Source organism: Beta vulgaris, chromosome 1, assembly GCF_026745355.1.
Source record: "Beta vulgaris subsp. vulgaris cultivar EL10 chromosome 1, EL10.2, whole genome shotgun sequence".
In the NCBI taxonomy this organism is placed as follows: Eukaryota; Viridiplantae; Streptophyta; class Magnoliopsida; order Caryophyllales; family Amaranthaceae; genus Beta; species Beta vulgaris.
In genome coordinates this window covers 5,001,972-5,022,302 of record NC_079202.1, presented here as the reverse complement: position 1 = coordinate 5,022,302, position 20,331 = coordinate 5,001,972, and the positions used below count along the sequence as shown (strand labels likewise).

Sequence of the window (20,331 nt, the reverse complement as noted above, 5' to 3'; positions counted from 1 at the left end):
ATTCACCTAGTTGAGGATGCTAGTCCGTTTGTTGAGACTAATTGGTTAGTATGTATGCAAATTGTGGGTGTTTGGGTGATTCGCGTTAGGTGTTTGAGAGAATGTTTGAGAGAAACTTGTTTACTTGGTTAGCGATGATAGGAGCATGTGCTAGAGAGCATATATGGGGTGAGGTGTTAGACTTGTTTGGTTTACTGATGGAAGATGGGATTTTGCCTAATTGGTTTTTGTTTCCTAAGATTTTAAAAGCTTGAGGGAAATTGGGAATTATGGAGATTTTAGGTTTGGGAGGTTAATATATTCGTTGGTGATTCGAAGTGGGATGAGTTCGTGTAAGCGGGTTAGTAATGCATTTTTGGCGGTGTATGCCAAGTCTAATAAGTTGGGTTCGGCTAGGAGGTTTTTTAGGAGATGGATGAGAACGAAAGATGAAACAAAATGGAAGGGGGGATTTGCAAGAAGGAAGAATGGTGGGGGAGGGTCATTAAAAGTCACGTGGGACTCATGTGGTCGTTTCTTACCTACTGTAGTAGGTCAACCTAGAGGTAATCAACGGCCCGACTCGAAAATGGACAGGTTTGGGGCATACCTTTTCGTCCCGTGGTTCGGGTCCGTTTCTGTCCGGTTAGATTTTTGGGCAAAAAAATTGGAGCACGAGCAACTTAAATATGTAAAAATAGTCAAAATTTCGGCTCCGCCTGAAAAATGACCAGAAAAAACTCGTTTGACCCGGTCTAGATTTGCGAGTTATTGCGCGGGAATTTCGGTCTGAGGCTTTGGCCCAAAATGCGCCATTTTTGTTTGGCCAAATGTGGCCTGCCGAGCTCATGATCACCTCTAGGTGGACCTTTCCAAGGGTCTCTTAAAATCAAACATATGTACAAGTTTGGTGCATTGTTAATTAATTAAAAGTTGTGACTAGTTATAGAAAATGTCTAATAGTTGGGACTGTTTTTATCAATTTTTTCAGTATGTGATCACTCTCTCGTTCGACGTGGGCTTATGTACAAGCCCAATGAAGTTCTTCATAATATTACCTAGAGATTCTCAAATGAGGCGGTTTTATCATAACATTGTTTCACTATTTGTTTAGATTGTTCTTTTCAAGTGGCTTCTTTAGGTCAAATAGTAGAGTAAGACAGTATTTTTGTAGACCAAATAATATACCTGCTATAAAAATAATATATATAATATCTCGGATAACGAGCCATAGAGTTGCATAATTAACCGTTAAAATTCTCCACCTAAAAGGCGGAAGCGTTAAGGAGTTGAACTGAGGCCGAGCCTGAGGTTGTTCAGCTCAACTCGTAATTACTCGAACTCGAGCTAAACTCGAGATTTTTTAGCTTAGATTTTATAGGTCAATTTACCTTAAAATTCAACTTGAATTAAAGAATTCTATAAATAGGTTTAAACTACTTTGAGTTTTTCACAAGTATTGTGCACAATCTAAGTATAACTTTTCATTTAATTTCAACAATATAATATAGTTAAAACATATTTCGAATCTACTCACGAACTTTTCATGTCAAACTTTGCTATGTCAGCTCTAGAAAATTTTGAGCCGAGCTCGAATAATTTCCGAGCCAACTGAGCTCATTGACAAAACACACACCCCACCCTCCAACCCCCCCCCCCCCACCCCCACCACCCACCCACCAACAAACATGGTGAATATCTCACATGGGTCATAACTCATAAGCTTTACACGAACCTACTCTACTTTAGGACTCGAAATACATAGCAGTAACATGGTAAACTCTCAAGTATAACAAGTAGCAAAATTCTTTCTTGGTTGGACCACACTTGATTAGTTATACAATATGATGGATCATCACCCTTTTTAAAGGTCCACTATAAGTTATATTATGGCCATACTCATACAGCTCTATATTCATACAAAAGTCAAAAAGGCAACGTGAAAGTTCTTACAAAAGCCATAACTGTGATGTGAATCCAGGCTTCAGAAAGTTCTTTTCTTAAAGGCTCCATTCAATTGCGTTCATATTTCTGTAACGTTTGCTGGTTTTTGCATTCATGATTCTTTTACTTTATAATAGCAATTGTTGAACCCTAGTTTTGATGATGACAAAGAAACAAAGATGCAAACTAAGTAGTGAACTAATGAGTTATTTAAGTGTATGATTTTCTAAGGTATCATTGAAAGGAACAAAGAGAATACTAAGTCAAGAAAGAAGTCAAGTAAGGATTTCGAAGGCTAAGTGAAGATGTTTCTCAAAAGTGATACTGGAGCAGTATTGGATCAAGAAGAATAAAAGCAGGGCATTTTATTTTCTAGTTCCATTGTAAAAGGAACAAGTGAAAGATGGTAAGAAACATTGGTAATCATATTTGAGAATGAGAGTTTGTTCCGTTATGAGGAAGAAACTAAATGGCACTATACGAATCTGTTAAAGGAACTTAACATGTAAAAGGAACTAGACTTAGGCTTGAAGCAGTATAACGGTTTATTATTAAGTTGAGTAAGTCATGCCTAAATAATAGGAAACCGTTTTTATCTAAGTAAAAATCAGTTTTAATAAAAAATCTTTTATAAAGATTTTGTTTTTCGAAAAAGAAAAGAAAATAATTATCCGGTTTTTAAGAGGATTTTATTTAAAAGATAATATTTTCTTAAAGATTAAAATTCAGTTTTAAATCTGTTTTAAAGTTAACTGATTTTCGGATAAAGCTCAAGAAACTCCTAATTTTAGGAGCAGTGGCTAAAAATGTCCACGTCCAAAAAGAAATCATGGGATCATGGGATATGTTGAGGAACGTGTTTCTTTAGGGGAGGAACATCATGGGATAATGGATTTAACATGAACTCGATTTTAATTCCCACGTTCTATATGTTTGTCACTATAAATATTGAAGTCTAAATAAGTTTCAAAGTGTGTCTGACTAAGTAATTAAGTGAGTTTAACTAATTAAGTGTCAGTGCCTTCATTCTCTCATAATAGCATTTGTTCTTTGCTTCTTACTCTAATTCCACTAAGCTTATTTCGTCAATTGTATTTTGGTTTTTGGGTAAGGGGACTTTGAGTGAAGTTCTGTAAGAGAGAAGCTTTGAGTAAAGCTAGTAAGAGTGAGAAAACTTGGAATGAAGTTGAGAGGAACTACTGTTAAGGGAACAGTGGCTCAAGAACTTGAGTTTAAGAACTCAAGGTGTGGCTCGAGAATAGAATTAGTGAAAGAGTTGAGTTTAAAATCCCTAGTGAAAGAGTTGAGTTTAAAATCCCTAGTGGTCGAGGTTGTTTCTTCTTGTTGGGCCCAAGAAGTTTTTCCTCGTAAAATCCCTTATGTTCCTCTAGCTTGTTTATTTGTTTAAGTTTAAATTTCCGCAAAAAGTTACGTTTATTTCTACACATACAATTCACCCCCCCTCTTGTAGTGTTCCTAGGAAAATAACAGCAACCCTAACAAAAATAGTGATGTGTATCTCACCCCTTAGAACACTATGAGAAATATTACACATATACCTTGTGTTTAGGCTCATGATGTAGTAAGCCTAAGCTCCCCATAATCAAGCTTACAACCTTTAAAGTTACTAAAATATCCTTGATAAATGTATAAATGTCAATTCATATCATGAACAATTGTCTTGTAATTGTAAAGGTATTCTCGTGATTTCTAACACTTAGAGGATGTTTGGTATGGAAAATGTAAACGGAATGGAAAGGATTTGGATAATGAGGGGAAATGAAAATAATAACCGTTACCTGTAATTGTTGTTTGGTATCTTAGTGGAATGGAAACAATTGATAGGATTATGATTGAGGAAGGAAACATGATTTGTTTCCACTAGTTTGATAAGTGTAACAAATGGGGGGATTATGTTTCCCCTAGGAAACGGTATTTGTTACTTAACACTCATACCAAACAATTAGAAATGGAAACACTTATTTGAATCCGTTTCCTATATCAAAAATTTCCATACCAAACACCCTCTTAAGAGCTTATCTCGCTACATTTTCTCTCTAAAACGTTTTGTTGACTTGATCATTGGAGGGACATTTTCGAGTCATACTTCGGGAGCAAGCTTCTCTGATTTGAAATATTCGAATCGAGCTGAACAAGACTCTCGAGAATAAGGTAAGGGCACAACTTCGAAAGATTTCTAGTCACTGTTTCCTAATTTCTTGAGCCCAAACAAGTCAAACAACTAGTATCAAACCTGATACATCATGGACACTACTCCTATATTCGTAAGTGTTATGCTATGGTAACAAAATCATCAACTCCTCCCTATTATCATACAACATATTCACATGTCACTTTGTACCAAGTGAAACTAGTTATTAAGATGATCCCTAAATGTTAGTTATTCAACATGAAATAAGAGAACACATGTCTAACTTATACTTTTAGGGGTCGTTTGGTTCGAATTAGGGAATGGAAACGGAGTGGAATGGAGATAAGGGGTGGAATGACAATAAAATCTGTTATTTTTAACATTTGTTTGTTTTAACTCAGGAATGGAATCATTTTTCTACTACTCCCTTTCTCATTGTTTGGTTCACATTTTTTAATATTATCATAATACCCAAAAAAAATTATAACTTTCTAGAGCACGATAATTTTCTACCCACATCAAAATAATTCAATCTCATTTCATGAGTCAAACAAAATCGATATACCCAAATTCAATTATACCATTTACATCCACAAATCAGAAATCAGGAAAATGCAAAAAAAAAAAAAGGAAAACAGACAAAAAATTACAAAATAAAGAATTTTCGCCAATCTCTTCGATTATACCCAAGTTAATTACAAAATAAAGAATTTTTGCCAATCTCTTCGATTATACCCAAGTTGTACCTTTCTTTTTCAAGCATGTAACATCAAACTTGAATTTTCGCCAATCTCTTCGATTATACCGCCGATTCGGACATCCGCCATTGTTGATTTGAGTGAAAGTGTTGAAATTTTAACAGAGAAATTCGACGAATTTTTGTAAATTGGGAAACCCTAATTTTTCTGGATTTGTTTTGAAAACATGGAGGAGATGCGAACAGAGGAGAGAGAGGAGGAGAGAGAGATGTGCGAACAGGGGAGAGAGAGATGTGCGAACAGGGGAGAGAGAGAGGTGCGAACAGATATGAGAGAGAGAGAGATGTGAACAGAGAATAAAGACGAACAAGGAAGGAGATAGGTGTGAACGGAGGAGATGAAGTGAAGTGTTTGAGGAAGGTAACAGATTGTTTCCTCTAGTGAGAGGAGGGTTTCAAATTAATGGAATCAGAATTGGGCTAGTAAAGGAGTGAAATAAATTAACAACCCAGCCAAACATATTAAAAGGGAGTCCATTACCTCAATCCGTTTCCAAGCCCAAAAAACCTCTAACCAAACAGGGCCTAAATTCAACCTTTGTTGAATTTCTCAAAATAAGTCGATCTTTTGATTATCTCTATTATATAAGGGAAGGGGGGGAGCAATGGTGTCCTCTTTTAAAATGCCTATTTTGCCCCCCTTTCCTTTCTAAATTACAAAAGGAATGTCAAAATCAATATTGGCACTCAAAAAAAATACTGAAAATTAATTTACAATACTCACTCACAAATCACTTAAAAGAAGAAACTTTACAAATCACTCATACAATTGAGAAAATCACGTTATAAAAATCACGCAAATCACTCAAATAATCTAGAAACTTTATTAAAACTTAAAATTAACATCCAAACTAAAACTAATAACCTAGAACGTCAATACATGCAAAAAGATCTACAAAAATTTACTTACAAATCACTATTCTCAAGAACCATTCACAATTAATGGTGGATCATGATAAAAAATAGAGGTGTACTATTTATAGTGAAATCAAAATTTAGAAGTTAGACAAGGAAAAAATTATTTACTTTTTTATAGTGTTTCCTATATATAATGAAACTTTTACATATATTTGGACATATCTTTTTCTATTATATAATAGCGATTAATGATCAAGGTAAAAAAGTTTATGTAAAATATCTCAATAATTAAATTACAACATATCTCTATCATATAAGGGAAGGGAGGAGCTATGATGTCCCCGAATGAAGATACTATGTTACCCCATTCACATTCTAAATTACAATTTCACTCACAAATCAAAGGGGGCTTCAAACAAAAATACCAAAAATATTATTATAACAATCACTCACAAGTCAACTAAAATCATAAAATTGCATAATTTGCGTTATGCAAATCACTAAAATGAAAAAGCTTTACAAAAACTTAAAAATTCACTTACAAACTACAACCTATGAAAAAATTGACTTGAAATCAAAGTGTCCACTTTCTTTACAATTTATGAAATACTGTACTTAATTCAAAAATCAACTAAAAAATTATAATATTAAAAATCATAATAAATTCAATAAAATTTCTATTTTGTTCATAGAATTTAACTTTGAAAAGTAAAAAAAAAAAAAAAAAAAAACAAAAAATGAATGGTGAGAGACTTAAGTGACAGAAACTAAACCAATCAAATTTTGCAACTAAAAACAATTATACTTCGTATGTCTAATATTCAAATTTTGACTCTTATGTCGAAAAAAATCGAGTTTCTGTTTCAAAAAAAATTCAAGCACGCATCGCGTGCAAAAAATTCTAGTATTAGAATAAGTTAACCTTGTATCTATTTCTGTTGTAAACGAGTTAATGACTAATTATGATACGTGTCAAGTTTTAATAGGATGACACTGTGATTTTACTCATTTATAGCAAAAGTAGATGCAAGATTAACTTATTCATAGTTAATCGAAAGGTCGACTTATTTTAAGAAGAACGTGCGAAGGTTAACTTACTAAAAATAATTTTTCCAATTTTGGGATTTTTTCATTCATTTCCACATCTTATATTTATATACTTATATTACTCCATTGATCCGTTCACAAGTCCTACAGAAGCGTTATTTTTCATCTTGATGTCCACTTTGATCACAAACTTATCTAGAAGTAATAATGTTGTAATAAATTTTTAATAAAAGTAATTTTTCAATTTGGCCATACCCTTTACCCACCATACAACTTCTGTTACCTGAGGTCCATAGTCTCATACGGCAGGTGCATGCGGACTATGATTAATCAAAATCTGGTAGGGAATAAGTGAAGATAGTAAAAGCCAAAAGGTTCTTTGTAGAGGTTCATAGGACAAACAAAATTCACACTCGACAAAAATCTATGGTTTTTTTTGGCATAAAACTGAGTCATCATGAATCTTGCTCAAGCAAAATATGGGGCTGTATTCATGGTTTTTTTTTTATATTTGTATTCAGATTATGCTATAAGTTAATCTATGGTTAGTCATCCTATAACTCAAATCATGATTGGTCATCCTATGATCCAAGTCAATCATTTATGGACATGTGGCAGTGCGTCAGAAAGGTTATTTTTTTAATTCAAATTTACTAATTTGAATAAATTTAAAAATACAAATTAAAATAAATAAAGTTTTCACCAATGACCCTATCTTTTTGAGATCTATAAATAGACATTCATTTTGCTATATTTTGATGCACTTTTGAAATTAATTATTTTCTCTCTACATTATACACACATGAATAATTATTTTTGGAAGTTTTTATTCTTGAAGAATCTTTTAATCAAAATTAATTACTACTAAATGAATTTATTTAGGATCGTAAATATAAAAAATAATTTATTTGTAATCTTGTATGATATTATAAATATCAAAAGGTATAAATAATATATTGATGCATGAGAGAGAAGATGGGATGGAGTATAGTAAAAAAAAAAAAAAAGAGAGAGAGAAAGATGATTGGGTGCATGAGTCAAAATGGGTCATAAGGCATGACAACTTTTGTAAGATGAGAGACAAAGTTGGTGAAAGACAGTCAGACAGAGATGACATGTTTATTTGGGGTTTGACTCATGAGTAGCCATGCTCTTAGGGTTTACCCATTCTCATGGTTTTTTTCTCTCATTTTCTCCTTCTTACACCTCACGTTCTCTTTCTCTCTTCTTTTTACATCCTCTTTCCTAAGAATTTTCTAACATTTTTGCCCATCCTTGAAAATCCTCATTACTCACTCTCTCCTATCATAAACATACCCCACAACAAATTTAAATCAGATTTTTCTCTGTATGGGCCCACGTGAATGGGTATTTACAATTAAAAGAAAAAAGAAAAAATTCACAAGGCCAATCTTTTGACACAAAGGCCGAGCAACACAAATCCTCTAAAAATGGAGGATCCTCCACTTTCTCTCCTCCATCCTCATGAAATGAGGATCCTTATCAACTCTCCCCTATTCATAGGGAGTTGCTCAGAGAGGAGAGAGTGCCATGAGGATGGTAAATCCTCATAGCTAAGAATGCTCTAAAAGGACCTTTAACCTTACTCTTGTTACAAACTTCTTTTTTATGACATCGAGTATAACAAGAAAATACAACAAAGAACCTAACGTTTAACCTAATTATTTCTCGTCCTAACTATTTCCCATTACAAACTTGACATGGACAAAATTAATATCACCTTTATTGCATTTTAATATTGTTAACTTTTATACTTGCTAATATATAACTTCGACAACAATATATTCAACATAAATTGTTGTTCATCCATGTAGATCAATCATGATGTAAAGTGAAGTATGTCAATAGTAAAAAGTACAAAGTAGAAAGTTCATGAATTTCCAAAAATTATGGAGTATATGCATGTAACTATTAAATCTTCATATTGCCCCGCTCTTATAGGAATAGGAAAAAATATCAAAAAATTAACTATAACCTAAATCAAACCCTATTCAAACCAACTTGTTTACAACTCATGGACTCAATGGGTGCAGCGTGCGCGACCCCTCAAGGTCCCCTAGGTCCCCCAAAAATATTGTGCTTCCTCCGTTTCTAAATAAGTGCAACACTTCTTGTTTTCATGTTTGTCAATGCATTATTTTAACCATTAATATCTTTAATTATCAATAAGTAAAAATTATAAAAAGTTGATATTAAAAAAATTTGCATTCACACGAATCTAACAAAATCCCACATGACTATGTTTTTCCTAAAATGTAAATCACCAAAGCTAATTAAAGTTTAAACTGTGAATAGTAAACACTATGCAAATGTTGCACTTATTTAGAAACGGATGAAGTATATAACTATATATTCTTACTACTTCATCTGTTTTATAATACTCTTGGCACTTTCCTTTTTCATCCGTCATCCGTTCCAAGAAAACTTTCTACACTCCTATTATTGGATATGACTCACACCCACTATTATATTAATCCTTCTACCTTTTAACTATTGGCCCACACTCTCTCTCCTCCAAATAAAATAATATCACTCCTACTATATACCATCTCTAACCATTTGCCCACAATATCTTTCCACCAAATAAAATAACACCACTTTAATGTCCTATTTCTCCATATTCATACTTTTTCTTTCTTGCCACACCCATCTTCTCACCTCCCTTCAATTCTCAATTTCCCTTCTCTTACCACACCCACCTTTCTCCTCTCCGCGTTCTTTTCTCCAAAACTTCTTTTATGACGAACCAAACAAAAAATATTAATTTGTAGTATAATGCACGAGAATATTTGCATACAAAATCATTTTCCTAATTAAAAATGCTTTTAGTCCAACCAAACATAACCATTATAGAAGTTAAATTTTCAATATTTTGATGTACACGAGATAGATTGAACATATACTCCATCTCTAAAGGTGTAATGTATATACGTTTCAAAAAAGATGTAGGGGGTGTTTGGCAATTAGAGTTTGGAGCAAAAAGAGAGGTTTAGACCACTTTTAGAATATTGACTAGTCAAAAACTCTAAAAGGAGTGTTTGGTAAAAGAGAGTTTTAAAAAGAGTTTTGAAATGAAAACTCTCAAAATGAAAAAGCTCATAATAGGAGCTTTTTCTTTAGAGGATTAGGTAGAAATATGTTTAATGACTTTTTTGCCTCTAATAATAACATTACACATATGTATTAAAATGTCATTTTACACAAACAAATGGCAATAAGCTTTTAGAAATCAGTTAATTTTTACCAAACATATTTATATAAAAACGTTGTCATAACTGCTGAACAAAAAGTTAAAATTCTAACATCTAACTCTAAACTCTAACAACTAAACTCTATTTTGCCAAACAGGGTTGCAGACTTCTTGTTTCTTTTTTGAAGAAAAAGATGCATAGCTTCTTAAGCTTATGTGCAATCAAATTTTTAGAGGCCTATTGATGTTGGAACAATTTCTGCTCTTTGTTGGAAGCCATATCAAATGTTACATAATCCATACATGATACATTCAAATTTCAAGGTTCATTACATTGCATTACATTTAAATCACAACTCTCTGAGACCTAAATGTCACAACAAGGTCAGCACAACAAATTTCTAAATTCTAACGTTGATCTACCTAAGCTCTAGCAAATTCTGACAATGTACACTGTCATAGCCAAGACAATCAGCAAGAATCCTTCAATTTGGGCTCATTTGAGGCTACCAGCCCTTTCGGGGATAAATAATTTAAGCTTTGTTCTCTCGTGGGACTCTCAGGTGCAGCATAGGTTACCTAAAAGCAACTGACACGTCTAAGTGGTACCGGTGATCCCAGGAATTGCATTGGTGTTGAGAAGCTGCATTCCTTCTTCGCTCATCTGCTGAACTTCTGCAGGTGATAATATACGGATGCATCGAACACAACCAACAAACTCCCTACATGGGCAATAAAAATAGCATTGATATTATAAGTCTGTGAAAATAATTAAAAAGAGCTTATGTAAAACAACCACTGCATACACTCTTTCACTTGAATATTATTTTTACTCGAACTCAAGCACTTGTGACGGACACGGATACGTGTCAAGTGTCCAGCTCGCTAATTTATGAAAGTATTCCTAATTCTGGCCAAATTGAAGTGTCGAAGTGCCCAAAACCATGTCGGAGTGTTCAGGACCCGACATGGATACTTGAGATAAACTAAAGAATCCGAGTAACATGGCTTCAATATAATAGGCTTTGAAGGCAATAATGCACATATCTTAGATTGGTTAGTCTTACACCTTTACCTATTATTATGTGTATTCCAGTTTGCAGACACTAGGCTAGAACAAATTACTATATGCTGTTTGATCTCCCAGTTCTTTTCTTTCCCAGGTTTGCCATTTCATATGGACTATTGTTACATAAGCATAGGGCACTGGCACTAGACAAATAAATTAAAAAACATATCATAACAACAAAAAAGGGTTACAGGGAGATAAGACTTACTCCCAAGGATCATCGCCAACCAACAGCACATCATTCTCAAAATCAACATAAACTAACTTCCATCCTGATCCTCTTGGATCATTGAGCAGACCTTCTAGTCCAAACATGCGTTCAATAGCGGAGCGCAGTTCTTCATAGTCCTTAAAACTCGTCACATCAATAGATCGCCCAACTGATCCTGTCTTTTGAACCTATGAAGAGAAACCAAAGTTAAATGCTACAGCACCAAAACAAGAAGATAAGAACCACCTCTCTCAAGGCTCAAACAAAGAAAATTGTCAATGGGGGTACATTTCTTATTCTTGCTCTAGTGTATATCCTAAAAATATAGTTTTTCCTAGAAATCAAAATTACTTCAGTACAAACCTTTGTATATGTACGCATGGGAGGCACTACTTGCTGCCATGAATTGTTTTGCAAAAGATTAGTCTCATCAAAATCCATATTGCTTGAAGACGTCCCACCTGAATTATTATTATCAGGAAAGTCTTGTAAAAAAGCCTGAGAATCAGCTAGGCTTGCTGATGTAATTTGAGACTGAAGATCCTGGCTCGAACTAAAGTTGCCCACTAAACAATCTGAAGAATACTGCAAACTCGACTCTTTAGATGGACACAATTTATTCAAAACAGCATTTGAGATGGATGCATCAACCATCGCATTTCCACCGTTACCTACATCTAAGTCAATGCAGCTATATATCCCACTCTGATTATTGGTTTCATCTGACAACTGAGAATATGAACCAAATTGATCTGATTGAGCTGGATACCTCAGGTTCTGATTTTGATCCCACAAATCCTGACCAATCGAAGACAATGAAGGATCAATGACTTCTGGAATTGTTGCTGATGGGTATGGCAGCCAATCAGGAGCATCCAGGTATGGAAATAAACCATTTAGACTGGAAAGATCAGTTGGAGGGATATCAGTCAACTGAGACTGAAATACAGATGACATAGCTGGCGGTTGCATTAGTTTGTGACTGTTATCTTTTATCTCAAAGTTATTTTGGGATGGGGGATTAGAAGGATTGCTCGTCTGTCTTTCCTCATTGCAATGCCCAGTAGAAGGAAGCTGGCTTAGCTGACTAGGTTCACACAGAGGTTCCAACTTGGTTTTATCAGCATCATTTGTAGGCTGGTTTGTCTTGCTTGGTTGTTCTATCCCCGACATATCTCCCAATTCCCGTTGATTGAACTGCTGCAAAGGATAATTTTGAACAGGAACGGTCTGAGAAGAAGCTATCTGAGGTTTCTGTAGCATTGCTGTATCAATCCTTGCCTTTGTTTCCTGTAGCATAGGTGATGGTGAACATGAGGCTAGCATGGAAGGATAGCTCATATTCTCTGGCCGCATCATTGCCTTAACCAACTGCTCCGACCAAACATTTGGAAGTGACGCATATGAGAGATTTGCAGCACCCATATCTGGGATCTGAATGAAAGGCCTTTTCATCGAATTCCCCCACTCAAGTTCTCCTCCTGAGCAAATATCAAAAATAATTTTGTTATCCATAGACAATAGAGTTATGCTACATAGGAGATTCCCTAAAGATGTAAAAAAAACTCACCAAAAAATCCAGGATGAAAGGGCCGTTTAAAGCCTGAAGTCAGAGAAGGAAATAGGAAAAGACTTTCAGGAGTTTCAATTTCCCATGCACTCACTCTATTCTGCTTATCGCCACACCCTGGTTCATCCCACTCAACCTGCTCTTGGCAGATAGGTTGTATAAGTTTAGTAAACCATGCAGGAGTCTTTTCCGTTTAAGATAAAAAGACAAATTTATCCAGACAAAGAGCTTCTATATACCTGCAAGTTGCGCCATTTTGACCCAGGCCATCTCAGCGGATCCAAGTCACTTATGCCAACAAGTGTCCCCATATATCTGGAAGATTAGATAGCATAGCTGAAAACATTAAAACGTTATCATGCTCCATAACACAATCATCAGCTTTTAATACTACATAGCAGCAAGCAAAAACAAGTTCTGCTCGTCACTTGTTTTCCCCATCCTATTTCTTCTGTTTCAAGATGAGCAAGTAGCAACAAGTATAGTCCTACCTTCTTTTACCAGACTCTTCTGTCTCAAACATCATACCGAACCTCATCCCTGCAGAAACTTGTGTTCCATATACCGCCTTCCGATATTTGTTTGCAGGAATTACAAATTCAGTAGGACATGCCCTAGATACAACAAAAAAATTGCAAGAGAAATAATATTAATTCCGATCTCTTAAAAGAACATAAAAAAATGGAAAAGGATTAAGAGAACCAAAGCATCGCAATACCTAGGATTGTAGAAAATTGTAAACGGCGTTTTGTTAGCAGCAGCATGAGCAGCTGCAGCAAGAACACCGATGTGCATGCTGTCAGCAGATAGAACAGATGACGGCAGAGTTGTTGTCTGGCGATTTGCACGCCTCACACCAATCATCAACTGACCCTTCTCATCTCTAGTAACGACATACAAAAATCAAAAAGTATGTTAGAAGAAAATATATGCATGTCATTTATGTCAAATATGGATGGAGACACACTTCAGACACTAAAATAGAATTTCTACAATCTGAGAATATGGATAGAGAGAGGACAATGAACATTTCACAGAACGCACATCTACTTTTCCAGAGTCCACAACACTTGTAGCTCAACAAATAGATTTGACACAGTGTAACCAAAATTGTAGCAAGAAAATCAACCATTAACTACCATAAGGAACACTATGACTCAACTCTTGAGAGATTAAATTAACAAATGTTACCTTAGGAGACCATAAATTAAAATACATGAGGAGTCTCACCGGATAAACAGAACTGCATCCCCAGCCCGAAGTCTCTTAGAGCCAACAAATACACTCCACCCAGTAGTTAGAAGGTGTCTCTTCGGCTGGCCTGAACGGGGAAGAAAAAGAAAAGATAGTATGTTAGTATTAGCTATAGATGGCACTTCAAAGATCTAAATGAAACTGTCCACCAACTCGCCACCAATATAGACAAGGGAAAAATGAAAATGACACTAACCACGGTAGATATGGCGAAATGTCCATGTATTATCATGCAAGTCTTTGACAACAAGCTCTTGGAATGGGGGTTGCATTGTATAATCCTATTAAATAATTGTTACACAAATTACATACAAATATATTGTATACAACCATGTACTTGGAATCGTTTACTCATGAACTCCTTCAAGAAATATTCCAAATTTTTATGATAAAAGAGTTGCCTTACCAAAGGTGGAAACAGCTTTTCTGCTGCTCGGCGGGGCACGGAAAAACCTCCATGAGTACTTGTATCACTTGCAGTCAAAGTTTTGCAAAAGAATTCAGTTGGATGCTTGCTGGCCTTCAGTCCAAAATCAGGTATAGGGAAAACATCTTTGTCCTGAAATTATAGCAGATGTCTCTTTTTATAAGCTTACCAAAAAAACGCAAGATCTTTCTTGGAATCTTAGCCAAGTGAAAATGTCCAAAAGGAGAGTAAACTTCAGGATAATGTATTACAGTTTTGATGGGCTGAAGACTCATTTGAGCAAATATCTCGTCTGTATCCTTGTCCGCCTGACAGATAAGGAAGACAATAAATAATTACCAAGGCAAAAAAAAAAAGATTTACTATCTAAGCAGCATGATTAGAAAATTGTTCACGGACCGAGATTAATCAGCCATGAGGAGGAACAACATACATGAAGTGTAACATTGTGAACTTGGCACATCAATTGAGACGGAAGATTTGGATAGTTGGGTATCTGAGAAGTTGCTGGACGCTTTGTGGATATCGCTACCTGCAGCAATAGAAGATAATAATGAAGGGCCTTGCACATTGAAATTTAAACGCTAAAAATCACACGGCTACCCAGTCATCCATATAGGGAGAAATGGTTTTCCCTTAACATATGTGCTAAATGTACAAATTCGTGAAACCTGGTGCATAATTTATACACCAAGCATTTAAAAAACATAATTAAATCTGTTGAAATCTTAAAAGAGACACAGCACCAGCATGATAGAAGCCATTTGTTCAGTTTTACAATGAAAATTACAAACATAGCCTGCCTTTTTATAGTGAGTAGGTAATTCCCCTAGATTATTTAACCAGCATGGATCCTTGAACATATGTGGAAGTAAAGAACCTTACACCTTAAACTGGAAACGAGCACTTGAGTCAGAGCTCATGAGCGCAATCAAAATGATGAGAGTAAAATATAGAGAATTATGATGCAATTATCTAGCGACCACAATTTTAATACGTTGCTTTACTAACTCAAGTTTACATTTCGAATGAAGGTGTGACTATCAATCTTAGCAGGATTGTGGGAGCTCTAGATGTGTGCACCCTTACCCCTGTTGATTCTAAAATAGGACTTGTTATCATAAAGTTTGTATACCTAATACTCAAATTCCTCTCACAAGATAGATTCTCAAGATGAGAGCATCATCATCGATAAAAGGCCAGTTCAACAAGATCTATTAAGTTACATTCGAAAATAATCCGGATGTTTGGTGAAGTAGCCTGCCAATAATGTATCACGGTGTGATCTTCCTTGAAACATCAATGTGGCACAAACGTAGACAAAAACAAAGAGCAACACCACCCAAGTAAGAGACGAGGTAAAGAATCATTGTTACACCTAACCTCTTAGATGATATGATAACTTGTATGTAGCCATTCCTTTCTACATGCTTCCTATAGTTCACATGAGTCATGACCATACCAAAGCCATTATCCAAGGAAGATGAAATCAAGTACTAAAACGTGGAGCAAGATGTCTTCCCTATCGTCTGAAACATGAATCCTTCTCTTCCACTCACCCCTATCCAATGCAATAAAATCCTAGAGACCTAATGTTTGATATCCTTTTATATCCATCCCATTCAGGTCATTCTCTAGTCCCTTGATTTTGTTAAAATAATTCCAGCAAAACCAGAGTTGAATACAAGTGTCCGAGTACCCCGAGAAGGTTATGTGCCACCCTCGAACCCCCAACAAGGAACAAAAGAATAATGCATAACTTAAAAGGGGGAAGAAAACATGTTACTATTCATTTCCTTAAACTTCTGAGACATGTGAAGCCCTATACTTTAAGAAACTCTGAAACATCACTCTTTGTAGTTTGTACATAGTGTAAACCTATGTAACATAGGTGAAAACTGACAAGAGATTTGTTGAAGACCATCTTAGGACATCCCAACTACATACAGATAGGAGTAGTAGAATACAAGACATAACTCAGAATCTACTTAAAAAGGAAAATATTGAGATATTTCAAAAGGAAAGCCAAATGGGAAATAACTAAGATTATTATTACAAAAAAAATTAAGGAGGAAAACATAAATCAGCCAAGAACATCTGAGTCAAACCTGCTCAATATGGCCTTGTGGGAAGTAATAAACAAGACTTCCCACTTGAGGCAATGAAACAAGAGGACCAGCACAGGCATGCCACAGCTCTGAGCTTAAAGGCTTCCGGGCCCCTATAATCAAACCCAAACAAACACTTGTTAGTTCTTACCCTTAAAAGGAAAATTCCTCCAAATTTTGAAAAAAAATCATAAAATTTCAACAAAGAAAAAAGAGCTTCATTTAGAACAAACCATTTAAAAATGTAATAATTTTTTAATACTGAAGATTGTTTAAGTTTTGATATGTATCAACATTAACTTCAATGAAAGAAAGAGACCATTTCCTTTCAACAAATGTAAATGAGCATTTTTACATATTAAAAAAGAAAAATAAAAAAAGAAAGTTTATAATCTTTTTCACCAATGTATACAACTACAATTAGAAGAAAATAACATGAAATTCCCAAAATAAACTAAAAACCAAAGTTAATCCTACATAAATGTCACAATTCAGAGGTTGATTACATAATGATTAAAATACAAGCAAAATTCAGTAGAAAAATGAAGAGCTCTAGGAAGATAGTACTAACCAGAATGGTCCTGCATTTCCTTCAATAACTTCATTTCTTCAAGCAAACTTGAAGGTGGTGGCCCACCACTTGATTTTATCTTCTCTTCTACAGAACCCATTAAATCCCTCTTTCTCTCTCTTTCTTTCTCTTCAACCCAGCAAACTCAAAAAAACACCATAATATTATATTACAAACCCAGAAACAAAACTACACCAAAAACCCTCATTTTCTAATGTTTTTCCCACCAAAATAATGCAAAATATGAAGTACCCATTTCCCCAAAAAATATGATATTTCACCCTCTGATCAGAAATAATGAGTTCATAAATTACAAAAGAATTCCATTTTGCAGAGAATCAAATAATACAAAGAGCAGAAGAAGAACAGAGAAGTGGACAAGAAAGAAACAAAAGAAGAATGTGTAAAAACAATCCAAAATGAAGGAACAAAACCTCTGAACAAAAAGAAAGGGACTCTAAATCTTTGGTGGGCCAAACTCACAATAATTTCATCTGATTGAAAGGGAGAGAAAAAGGGCAAAAATTACAATTATTATTATTTTTTTAATTTTTTTTTCTTTGTTCATGACAAAATTTTTTGAGGGCCCTCTAAATTTTCATCCATCTTAGCACGCGTATCAAAGCGTGAGCTTCCACAGTTTTTTGGTTTTCAAAAAGATTAAAACTTTTTATCTGGGAAATTATGGGGAAGAAAAGAGTAGAAAAAAAAAATCAAAAAAGTTGAGCTCTTTTTGGTTCTTTAGTTTAGTTTTTAAGTTAAAGTTTGCTCCTTTTTTTAAAAAGAAATTGACCTTTCAATGATCAAACAAAACAAAATTCATCATTTCTGATTATTTTCTCCTTCATCTTCAATTACCCACCAAATATTAAAGCACCAATCTTTCACACTTTCTCTCTCCTCTCTCTCTGTTTTGTGTTTGTGCTCCAAATTTCAAGAAAAATAAAAGAAATTTTTAACTGGGTTAAGTTTATAATATAATATGTTTTTCTAAAGGAAAAAGTTTGATGTTAAGAAGAGAAAGAAGAAGTTTTTCTGGAAATGGTGATTTTTTTGCAGAGTTAAACAGTGAAGAAGAGAGAGAGAGAGAGAGGAGAGAGAATAAAGAGAGAAAGAAAAACAGAGCAGAGAGGAAACCCAAGATCACACGAAATCACTTCCGATTACTGGGAAAATTAATTATTTTTACTTAAGAATTGAAGTTTTACTTTTTTTTACTCCGTTTTTATAAAATATTTTTTGGGTAATAAACTGAGGAATAATTTTTTATTATTATTTTTATTTATGAGGATTGGGGTAAGTGGAATAGAATGTGAAGGTGGCGTATTTTAGCACGTGGATTACGAGGAACTTTTTGCATTGATCGGATACAAAAGGTTTCTCGATTTTTTTTTCCAGACTTTTTGATATTTTTTTTTACAGCTAGTTTTTCAGATTTTTGAAATAACAAAAATAGAATTGGAGATTTCTAGGAAATTTTCAGATTGGTCATAAATTCTATTTTAGAGATTCACAATTTCACACTAGACATGTTAGTTCTTTTTTTATTATTATTATAAGAATATTAGTGATTTGACATATTATTAATTGGTGGATTTCGGACCTTGAATCATCGTAAATCTTTTAGTTTTAAATTCTATGAGAAATCAAGTATTTTGTATGTTGAATAGTTGTTCGGGGTAATTATATAGTGGGCTTAGACGAAAGAACTAAAATTGAGCTTAGTGATCAAAAATAATTTCGGAAATTTGCCTTTGGGTGGGTAGTTTCGCGTTAGGTTGGTTTTAATGTTTGCAATTTCCTTGGATTATCTTGTATTCTTAAGGTGGTTGTTAGTCGAAAAATAATTTAAGGTTTCTTTAGATTTTTCAGAGTCTATATGTTTTAGAAAAAGAGAAATCATTGAAGTTATTTGGTGAACCAAACTCTAACTCCACCCTGCACCATATCCATTAGTTTTGCATCCATCTGCCTCACCTCAAAATCCATCCATCCCAATTAAATAAAAATTAAAATTATAATTGGATTTTCTTTGAATATACTAGAGTATGTATAATGGGGTTCTCCAACCAATTCTCCAACTAGCTCTCCAAGGAGAGAGAAAATGGAGAGTAACCTCTTAGAGTATGTACAATGGGCTTTCCAATTAGTTCTCCAACTAGCTCTCCAATGAAAGAGAAAATGGAAAGTCACCTCTTACCCAACAATGGGGCTCGTGGTAGTGTTTTAGGTGTCTCTCCATGGAGACACTTTGCAAGTGGCTCTTGAGTGAGACACCTTTGGGGTTGAAGGAGAGATAACTCTCCAATGTTTGGGGCTCACATCCTATTGCGATTACTTAAGTTTTCTTTTCTTCTTACAACCATTTAATGATCTTTTTTATAGAAATAAAAAAAATCATGGTAATAATCACTATCCCAACCACTATAATTTTTCTTTATTATAAAATGAGCCTAATATTGGATATATTTCATACACAAAATTTATTATCTTTATTTAATTTATAAAATTAAATATTAGCATTCAAAATTAATATTTTTAAAAAAATCCACATTCATAAATTATGAAAAAGATAATTTTTTTGTAATTATATTTAATTTACATGAATAACTTTATTTATATAACTTTAATCATAGTATAAAATGAGGTTCATTTATTGATATGGGGACCACAAAACAATGAAAAGTTGAGTGGAGAGCTCTTTAAACAGTTTTATTGTTGTTGGGTGTTTTTAGACATAGTTCTTAAGAATAGCTTGAAGAGAGAGAATAGATGAGAGAGAGTAGAAAGCTAGTTGGAGAGCCACGTACCATTGTACATGCTCTTATAAGCCAAAATGGAATCAGATTACAAAGACATATAAGTTGTGTTCTAAAACTAAAAAAAAAAAAATTGAAACCTTATATTGCTTCAGCCATATATTGTTTATTGCATATTAAAAGTATACTAGTGGATTGACATACTATTACGGTATGACTTGGTGGATTTTAAACCTTGAATCATTGTAAATTTTTGTGTTTTTGAATTATATGAGAATTCAAGTACTTTGTGTATTGACTAGTTGTTCTGAAGGGGAATTATATAGTGGCTTAGACAAAATAACTAAAATTGGGATTATTGATCAAAAATGATTTTGAAAAATTTGCCTTGGTAGGTGAATAGTGCCTTTGGGT

The 20,331-nt window shown here is 34.2% G+C and overlaps 1 protein-coding gene across 1 annotated transcript; it reads right to left on the bottom strand.

Annotated features, from left to right (window-relative positions):
• Window positions 1–10,189: 10,189 nt before the first annotated feature.
• Window positions 10,190–18,375, bottom strand: LOC104905779 (auxin response factor 5). The gene is made up of 14 exons (XM_010694414.4): window positions 17,159–18,375; window positions 16,588–16,700; window positions 14,913–15,011; window positions 14,731–14,787; window positions 14,459–14,611; window positions 14,249–14,333; window positions 14,029–14,119; window positions 13,517–13,681; window positions 13,290–13,412; window positions 13,038–13,113; window positions 12,799–12,934; window positions 11,592–12,709; window positions 11,226–11,416; window positions 10,190–10,670 (listed from the first exon to the last, which is right to left on the bottom strand). Exons 1-14 carry the CDS (start codon window positions 17,256–17,258, stop codon window positions 10,547–10,549), a joined length of 2,631 nt encoding a protein of 876 aa, XP_010692716.1. The 5' UTR covers window positions 17,259–18,375; the 3' UTR covers window positions 10,190–10,546.
• Between the last annotated feature and the right edge of the window lie 1,956 nt (window positions 18,376–20,331).